General features: G+C 45.7%; 2 protein-coding genes across 3 annotated transcripts; one reads left to right on the forward strand and one right to left on the reverse strand.

Annotated features, from left to right (window-relative positions):
• The first annotated feature begins 1,145 nt into the window (after positions 1-1,145).
• On the forward strand, positions 1,146-2,225 carry LOC127476557 (cell surface glycoprotein 1-like). The gene has a single exon (XM_051799572.1). The coding sequence runs from the start codon at positions 1,146-1,148 to the stop codon at positions 2,223-2,225; it is 1,080 nt and encodes a 359-aa protein (XP_051655532.1).
• A 2,063-nt stretch (positions 2,226-4,288) lies between these two features.
• Positions 4,289-9,417, reverse strand: CUNH10orf88 (chromosome unknown C10orf88 homolog). Of its 2 annotated transcripts, none has more exons than XM_051801187.1 (6): positions 9,164-9,412; positions 8,879-9,070; positions 7,745-7,817; positions 6,988-7,194; positions 5,829-6,298; positions 4,289-4,844 (listed from the first exon to the last, which is right to left on the reverse strand). In XM_051801187.1, exons 1-6 carry the CDS (start codon positions 9,331-9,333, stop codon positions 4,616-4,618), a joined length of 1,341 nt encoding a protein of 446 aa, XP_051657147.1. In that variant the 5' UTR covers positions 9,334-9,412; the 3' UTR covers positions 4,289-4,615. The 2 variants fall into 2 exon arrangements, with proteins under 2 accessions (XP_051657147.1, XP_051657148.1); XM_051801188.1 differs by having other exon boundaries at positions 4,625-4,844; positions 5,912-6,298; positions 9,164-9,417.
• Between the last annotated feature and the right edge of the window lie 358 nt (positions 9,418-9,775).

The following is a 9,775-nucleotide window of genomic DNA, read 5'->3' on the forward strand; positions in this document are numbered from 1 at the left end:
TCATCCCACTCCAAGAAAGCCAGCCTTCCAGCACTTCCCAGAGCTGCATCCCCATCGCTGCACAAAGTGGGGTGTGCTTCCCATGGGAACGGGCAGGTTCAGTGCCCACCGAGGTGGCAGCACAGACCACAGCACTCCTGTGGGCACGGGGTGTTAGAAATTCGTCTCATTAAACCCAAATTGTTGGTTAGCAAACAACCTGTCATGGTTTGAGAGCCCCAAAATCCAATTCTCGAGTCCAAACCCCCCCCCTCATCTCAGCCCAATGTGAGATGAGTTTTCCAGACACCATACGAGACTGAAAATGGGGGGAAAGGGTTATATATTACAATGACTGTACAAAATAAATACTACAATACATTACACACACAATCTTAACTATCTCTACCATGACAAAGCAGTATTTACAATGGATCAAATCTCTTCTCTCTCCAAATAAAAGTCCAGGAGGGAAGAAGGGTTTCCAGGGCCTTTCACATGGTGGGTCAGAGCCTGCAGAGGCCATGGCAGAGGCAGCCTGCACAGGGGTGTGTTCTCCTCCCACTGAGGCTGCTCTTGCTCCGGGCAGTTTGCTAATGCCTGCCCTGGACAGCAGCACCATCTTCCAGCCACTCCAGTGAGACCTCCAGCAATCCTGTGGTTCAGGTATCTCTCACTTTTCCAGTGCTGGAAAAAGAGTTTCTAACCTGCTGTTTTGTTTTCTCTCATGTCTCCAATCAACCCCTGCAGAAAACACAACACCTGAAGCTGCAGGTATGTGTGGCTCTGATTTATTGGTCAGAATTGCAGGATCAAGCATGATCCTGGGAGTAAACTGCTGCCCTTCCCATTGACAGTCCTTGCTTTGCAAGGAACAGTTACCCAAGTGTGATTTTTGTTTTCTCTTTGACAGTCACGACCGAGTCCACAACAGCTGAAAAACCAGGTATTTATTTCTTCAACTGTGGTGAGCAGTTTGCTATTTTTCACATGAGTCATCGGTGTATTTAGAACATGGACAATGTTTAACTTCATATTTTCTCTTCTCACAGTGACAATCTCAGCTGCTCAACCTTCTCAACCCTTCCCAAGCAACGGACCCCCTCAACCTCCCCAACCCATCCCAAGCAGTGAACCCCCTCAACCTCCCCGACCCTTCCCAAGCAATGGACCCCCACAACCTCCCAAACCCTTCCCAGGCCACAGACCCTCTCATCCTCACAAACCCTTCCCAGGCCACGGACCCCATCGACCTCCCCGACCCTTCCCAGGCCAAAAACCCTCTCATCCTCCCCGACCCTTCCCAGGTCACAGACCCCATCGACCTCCCCGATCCATCCCAGGCAACGAAACCTCTCAACCTCCCCAACCCTTCCCAGGCAACGGAACCTCTCAACCTCCTCAACCCTTCCCAAGCAACAGACCCCCTCAACCTCCTCGACCCTTCCCAGGCCACAGACCCCATCGACCTCCCCGATCCATCCCTGGCAATGAAACCTCTCAACCTCCCCAACCCTTCCCAAGCAACGAACCCCCTCAACCTCCTCAACCCTTCCCAAGCAATGAACCCCCTCAACCTCCCCGACCATTCCCAGACAACAGACCCCCTCATCCTCCACGACCTTTCCCAGGTCACAGACCCCATCGACCTCCCAAACCCTTCCCAGGCAACGGAACCTCTCAACCTCCTCAACCCTTCCCAGGCAACGGAACCTCTCATCCTCCCCAACCCTTCCCAGGCAACGGAACCTCTCATCCTCCCCAACCCTTCCCAAGCAACAGACCCCCTCAACCTCCTCGACCCTTCCCAGGCCACAGACCCCATCGACCTCCCCGATCCATCCCAGGCAACGAAACCTCTCAACCTCCTCAACCCTTCCCAGGCAACGAAACCTCTCAACCTCCCCAACCCTTTCCAAGCAACGGACCCCCTCAACCTCCCCGACCCTTCCCAGGTAACGGAACCTCTCATCCTCCTCGACCCTTCCCAGGCCACAGACCCCATCGACCTCCCAAACCCTTCCCAGGCCACAGACCCCCTCATCCTCCTCGACCCTTCCCAGGTCACAGACCCCATCGACCTCCCCGACCCTTCCCAGGCAACGGAACCTCTCAACCTCCTCAACCCTTCCCAGGCAACGGAACCTCTCAACCTCCCCAACCCTTCCCAGACAACAGACCCCCTCCTCCTCCTCCCCAACCCTTCCCAGGCAATGGAGTCCCTCCTCCTCCTCCCCAAGCTATAGGACAAGAGGCAAAAGAAGCACAAGTGACAGCGTAGAGGTTGTTATTGTCCCCCAGTAAGAACAGCCCCAAAAATGCTCCTTCTGCCCAGAAAACGTTGATCAACTTCTCTATGTGATCACTGCATTGCAGGATCTGCTACTGATTTCTAATATCACAATACACTAGGTGTAAATCTAAAGGTATTTAATCTTAACTGTCATTTAGTTCCTTAATTTCACATCTTTTGGGCCCATATTGCAGATTTGTAAAAGCCTAAGCTTCAATAAATTCTCTCAAAGAATAATTGGATCAGCTGCTGTTTTTTTCTCATCAAGACTCTGTTTCCCCCTCAAAGTTTTCTTCCAGTTCTCCCCATTGTACCAAATAATTCAAATATTGAGCATTTAAGGAAGATTAACCTGCCTTACAGGTGCACACATCACAGTTCTGCTTTCTGAGCTCACAAAGAGAGATAAACCAAAGGATAATTATCCTTTGTAACCAGGAATGCTGAGCACTTCCCTTAAATAGGAACTTTAAAATTTTGGAAAAAATATTGTACATATACTGAGGTATAATCTCTGCAATACATATAAACTATTATAATCTTTCCATAGGTCAGGTTTTATAAGGGAAGATTAGAACTATAAAAAAATGGTACGTTGAAATCAACTTCATTATAAGCATTTGCTTCAGCCTTTTTCTTTCAATGTATCTTCAGGTTATATCACTTTGAGCCAAGAAAGTGTTTCTGCACTTTAATGTTAAATTGTCCTACTTGGAGGGACTCAGTGGGGAAAGAAGTGGAAATTAATAATTTTCAGTTCATAATAGAGGAAAATACCTTGTTGATTGCAAAATTGTGCAGGAGCACAGCAGTCATCTCAGAGATAGAGATGGATTAAATGTTGACAATCTGGTGGATTTGGCCTGACTGTGAGAAACCTATTTAAGGCCAATATTCAGTTTCCATATGACAAATATCACGAGCTGCCCTGTACTGAATAAGGCTGCCTGGAGTCCAGAGGCTGTGCCATACAACAGAAAAAAAAAGTCCACTTCTTCAGCAACTTTTCCTTTTATGCTTCATCCCTTCAAAAAAGGGAGTAGAGCCACTCTGAAACTTGGCTTCTCCATGAACAACTTGGCCAGCTCTCAAAAGCCCAAATCCCACAGGTCTCCTATGAAGGCTCAAGGTCTAATCTCTTACCTGGTGCTTGAGCCTTGGCATGGGCTGAGCAGGTTCACTGCCAAAGTCCTCATCCTGCAGGATGCTCATCCTGAGCCAGAGTGTTTCCTAATCACATTTAATTCGTACTAAACTCCATCACACTCATAGCCCTGCTGCTCTTCTTACCAAAGATGATTTAAAGTGCCTGAAATCACATTTTCCCTGCTGTTGCATTCCTGGGTGCAAGCAGTGAGAAAAAGTGCCTGTAAATACCTGTCACAACAGTGAATCCTTGTTCCTTTGAAGTAAAATGCACACTACTTTCTTTTGGGGAGCTGCTATTGTAAACCACCTTCCCTACATGTACTCTATCTTAAGTCAACTCTACCTGAGTCAAAAAAGAAAATGTGTCTACCTCAGGGTGTTTCTAAGCAAGCATGTAAAAACAAATTTTACAGGTATAAAGTACAAGATAATTAAGATCCTTTTTTCTCAAAAAGAAAAAAAGAAATCTTTTTATCTTTTCAAATCACTTTGAAACTGCACCTGGCAGGAGTTTAGCTGAGGGATAACTGCAAGATGTCTGTTCAAAGCAAATTGTACTCCCTTCCCAATCTGCTCCTCTGAGTTACAACCATCAAGATGGGCAAGTCTTCTTAAAAGACATCAGTTTTCCTGGAGAAGAAAGTATTAGGCAGACTAAATAAAGGTACTGGATTGTACATGTCTGTGCTGCTTGTTGAGTCAATACTCGCTTCCCCATTGATATTTTTTCCCAAAATGTCTTTGTACCCAACTTGGGGTTTTACCATAAAGCCCCTACACAGTCCAAGTTAAACCCTGTACCCCAGAAGCAAAGAGCAAGAAACAGAATGAAGTGTGAAGGGTGACCTTCCAAAAAGAGCAAACTGATTCTGTGCAGGTAAAAAGATATGCAGTAACTCCATTTATTTAGAGTTCAAACTGAAACTGGGGAACTGTTCATATGGCTTTCAGCATGTGTCCTTGAAATAAATAAGCCACAAAGGGCATACAAAACTCTTATATTTAGGAAAAAAACCCACACATTCTTAAGATCTTTCATAAAACTAACAACTGTGTACAACAGTGGGTAGAATTACAGTAACAAAATGCAAGTTAACAACACTGAGGTTCCTTACAGCTGTCAATCCATAAATACTAAGCTTTGTAAAGTGTAATTGCCCTTAAAATATTTACACTGAAATCCTCCATCTCTGTTCATCTCTCTCCATTGGAAAACCCTTCATTAGAATCATAGTGTGCTTGTGAAATTTTGTTTGGCTTTGAGTTCTGAACCAAGTCCATCAAGAGAACCATTTTATTGTCTATGTGTGCCTGAAGAGCCTGGATTTGCTGATCAATGTAGTCCATTAGCTTTTTCTCCATCAGATCCATATTTTTGGAGATGATCTTTTCCAAATAGGAGCAAATAGGCTGTTGTTCCACTCTGTAAAAAGAGCAAATATAAGAGTAAGTATAACCTATTTCTTAATGACAGGGAGCATATTAGAGATCTGGGCACTTGAACTTGTTTTAAATGTAAAATCTCATTTATTAGGCAATGAACTGTGGAAGGCATTAGGCTTTTAGCACAAGTAAAATACCCTGCCTACCATGTTTTAATTTGCAATTTTTTAATAAACATTTACGGTATATAGTCATTTTTCTTCAACCTTTTCTTTCAAAGGCTCAATGATGCAATAGAGAGCTTAGTGAGATAAAACAAAATCCACACAACTCAACAGTACACACAGAGTTCAAATTCTGTCAGCATGGCAGACTTTGTCCTTCTCAGCAGAAATGCTTCAAGAATTATCCAAACTATGCAGAATGCGTTCTTCAAAAGCACTGCATTCTTTCAGGAGCTGGAGACATTCAGGCTCTATTGCAATCCCAGCTCCTACACAACATTCCTACATCTCACAGTTTCCACTATTGTTCCTTAGGTATCAAAGTGGGTGCACTCTGAAGTCTGCTCTGTAAATGCCAACAGATGAGTAGGAGCAGGTACACACTAAGTACAGTAAAAAGGCTGGGTCACATTGTGTGAAAAAAGGAAGACATAAGAATTTGGGAGGTAGAAGGAGTCAAAATGAAAATGTAGCAAAAGACGAGAAAGATAAACTACACGTGTATGGGAATGCAGGAACATATTTTTTAAAAATTATAAGAGGGGAAATGGAGGTAAAAGACAAACAGTTCAGTAACAACAAATGATGTGATTTCTTCTGAAAAAACTCCCACATTCAAACAGCCCATCAGAAAAATTAATTGTAATCACGCTCATTGCCACACAGCCTTCAAAAACACATATCTAAGATTCACTATTGCTGTTAATGAGAATAAAATCCTGACATTACTCATTTTGTTTAAACTTGTCAATGAACACAGTAAAGCTACTACTTTCAGAAGTATCACAAACTTAACTCACCCAACACACTGAATGCCTTCCTCTTTAGCCACTGAGCTTTTCCTGAGCTGCCTCTCTCCATCTTTTAGCCGGAGGTGACTCACCTGACTGCATAAGTTTTGAAGGAAAGGAAGAAGCACCTGTGGGTTGGCTACATTTGGGGTTTCACTCCCTTGTTCCTGCACATGCAAAGATCCCATGACTTTCAAATCATTTCTGAGGTCAACTGCATTTTGCTGGGCAGCAAGTCTTTCAGAGTCAAAAGTATTCCCTCTCTCAGGTACCTCTGTGTTCAGATCACGACTTATTTTTAAGTCTTTATACACTGTTTCACTTGTTAAATGATTTTTAACAGGCAAAGGTTCACTGGCTGAGTGACTTGGTGATGACTGAACAGCTGCACTGCGCAATCCATCTATTGCATGGTCACCTCCAAAGCTGGAACTTTTCCCCAAGATCCAACTAAGTTTGTCTCCAAGAGGTAAACTGTTCTGATGGGAAGAAAAATAATACAATTAATAAAAGTAGTAAAATATACTGGAAATTATACAGTAATAACAATAGATATAACTCAGCATTCTACTAGTGTGATGTAAAGATTTCAAAAGCAGTTCTGAATTATATTCTCATGGAAAAGCACAGGAAGATGTTTTCCCTGCACACATGATGTGTTAATCATCTTGTCATTCTCTAAGAAAAGAGCTTTACTGGCTTTTTACCACACTATGTCCCCAGGATTGAATATTTTTAACATCAGATGGATTCAGGATTCTGTTGGAACAGTTCACTCCAGAGGATCAGGATCTAAGTCAAGTAAATGCTCTGTAAGAGCACGTTCCCTTTAGTTGAAGGTGATAATGACTCATAATGACCACAAAGGTCAAAACCAGCCCATCTACCTACATCCCAAACATTCCAGGGAACGTGCCCACCATCCTTGACAAGCAGTGACATTGAAGTTTAAAATAATAATGAAGAGTTATTAACTCTGGTGTATGCACAACGGAGTACACAATCTTTACTCACTGCACTCACGTGAGTGGCAGATTAAAATGGCAGAAAGCGTGGGTTAAAAAAAAAACCATAAAATCTTTTTCACTAAATCAATCTAGAACATTCTTTAACTGGAAAGGTCTCAGATCAGAACTGTTCATGCTTACAGAATAGCACAGTGACTTACCTTCTGCTGACATCGGACCATGTCCATGAGCTGCTGAGCACCTGGAGACAACTTAGATCCCATAGATTCCATTATAGTTTGCACTCTGTCTAGATCTATGCTTGAGCCTAGTGAAGGAAAATCAGTTGCTAGTTTTGCAGACACTGCTTTCACTTCTATAATTATTTTACTGATGAGTACTCTTTGTTTCTCACCAAAGGAGAGCAGCTATTGCAAGAAGAAAAAAAAATATTTCGGTTAGGAAGAAAATAGTTTCAGTTTCTTTGTACACAGGGGACAGTGCATTGTCCTTTGAGTCTTGGGGAAAAACTATGCTGAACTCTTTCCCAGGGAAATTCAGCCAATTTCTCCTTGCTATTATTCCCCAGAAAATTCTGACTGGTGCCCGAGTGCCCCAAAGATAAATCAGGCCTTAATCTCCTGAGCATGTAAGAGTAGCAGCCAAATGATTTTCAAAAGTTTATTTAACCACATCAGAGTTAACAGTTGTAATTACAGATCTGCAGTTTATCTGGTTTATGAATTTTTTCCTCTAAGACTAAATTATCTGTATCATATAAAGTCTTCATGAAAACCGAAATACAAATTTAAAAGAACTCTGCTATCAAGACAAAGTACCCAACTAACAAATTTTTAGGTTGTTATATGAAGTGATGAAGGGTATAAAGCCAATAACTTGATGAAGAGCAAAGCAATTTAGTCAATTCAGTGATTAAAAACACCAAGAAAAATACAACAACTGTGTTTAATTCCTTACCTTAATTCTACAGGAGGGTGCAGGGCATTCAAACTTATGGTACTTGTGGTATAAAGGAACCTCTTCAGGTTCACTACAAAAATAAAATAAATGAGCTGTGACATCAATACACAAAGTACTGCTGTTATTTGTAGAAATACACTATATTGGTAAATATTTAGGTAAGAAACAAGACTGACCCAACATATTTCTAATGCCATTTTAATGTTTCTAAGAGTAGTTTTAGTTTCTAGTTTCAAGCAGTTTTTTTAGTTTCTAATGGAGGTTTTAATGCCTACATGCAACTTGTAATGAATCTTATAAAACACGTACATAAAAAATCACCTGTATGTGTACATACACTATGTCCTAGAGAAGCTTTTGAGTCTCACTATGTTATTCACACACCTTCCCTGAGGCTCTGAGTCCTCTGGTTTCTATTTAGCTAATTAAGATGTGCCATGTAATGACTTACAAACAAAGCAGAAACGTTGCTTTATTTCCCCCAGCAAAGTATGGACGGAAGTATCGAAGGGGAAAACAAAACCTTCCTTTTTTTTAATTTTCTCTGTTTTCCTTTAAAGTGTGAGATGACTACTTATTAAAGACACAAGAGGTCTTTCCCGAAATCACACAATGGTTTAGGTTGGAAAGGACCTTGAAGACCATCTAGTTCCAACTCCCCTGCCATGGGCAGGGACACCTTCCACTAGCCCAGGCTGTTTAAAGCCCAATCCAACCTGGCCTTGGAGACTTCCAGGGATGGGGCAGCCACAGCTTCTCTGGGCAACCTGTGCCAGGGCCTCACCACCCTCACAGCGAAGGATTTCTTCCTCATGAACTTAGACATGAACATGTCTAATCTAAACCTGTTCTGGCAGTAGGAAGCCATTCCCCCTTGTCCTGTCACTCCATGTTTTTATAGTCTCTCTTCATCTCCCTTGAAGGCTCCTTTCAGGCACTGGAAGGCACAATTAGGTCACCCCGAAGCCTTCTCTTTTCCAGGCTGAACAACCCCAATTCCCTCATATTTTTTTTTTTTTAAAGACATCAGGTCTTTCACAGCAGGAGCCCCTCACAGAGATACACACGCACAAAACACGAGGCTGCCTGGAGGCCGTGAGTGCCCCCGGCCCCTCCGCGCCCCGCACTCACCCCGTGTCGCGGCGGTGGCCGCGGCTCTGTCCCCGGCCGGTTCCGCAGTACTCCTCTCCCACGTACACCTCCATGTTGCGGGCCTGGCTCAGGATCCCCACGGACGCCATCCCGGCGCCGGGCCGGCACTCCAGCCGCAGCTCGCAGGGCTCCTGCCCGCGCTCCCGCCGCTCCACCACCACGGGCTCGCCGCTGCGGGGGGAAACCACACGGACGCGTTGTCCCGCCAGCCCCGCCGCCGCCCGGCCCCGCCCGGCGCCCCCTCAGCCCGCCCGCCGCCCTCACCCGGGCTCGCCGTCCGCGGGGCCCCGCCGCAGGCACAGCGCCCGGGAGAGGCCGCCCGGCGGCGCGCAGGACCACGAGCACCGCGCCGACACGCAGCGCGGCCCCGGGGCTGCCTCCTCCGACTCCTCCGACTCCTCCGACTCCTCCGGGGCCGCGCGGCCGCTCGACATCGCGGCGCCCCGGGCGGCGGGAGCGGCGGGAAGGGAGCGCGCACCGACCGCCCCTCAGCGCGGCCGCCGGGACGCGCCTGCGCCGCCAGCGGGCTCCGCGCGTGCGCACTGGGGGCGGCGGTACCCGGGAGCGGCACTCGGGCTGTCCGGGGGTCACGGAATGCCGGAATGGCGCTTGGAACAGACCTCTGAGGTCACCGAGTCCAACGTGTGCCCCTACACCACCGTGTCAGCCAGACCGTGGCACTGAGCGCCACGTCCAGTCTTTCCTTCAACGCCTCCAGGGACGGCGACTCCACCGCTTCCCCGGGCAGCCCCTTCCAATGCCTGATCGTTCCTCCTCATGCCCGACCTAAACCTCCCCTGGCGCAGTCAAGACCATGTCCTCTCCTCCTGTCGCTGGTTGCCTGGGAGAAGAGGCCGACCCTGAAGTTGTGTCACG

The sequence above is a fragment of the Manacus candei genome, unplaced genomic scaffold (assembly GCF_025592945.1).
Source record: "Manacus candei isolate 608988 ecotype Guabito, Panama unplaced genomic scaffold, ASM2559294v1 h1tg000050l, whole genome shotgun sequence".
NCBI classification, from domain to species: domain Eukaryota; kingdom Metazoa; phylum Chordata; class Aves; order Passeriformes; family Pipridae; genus Manacus; species Manacus candei.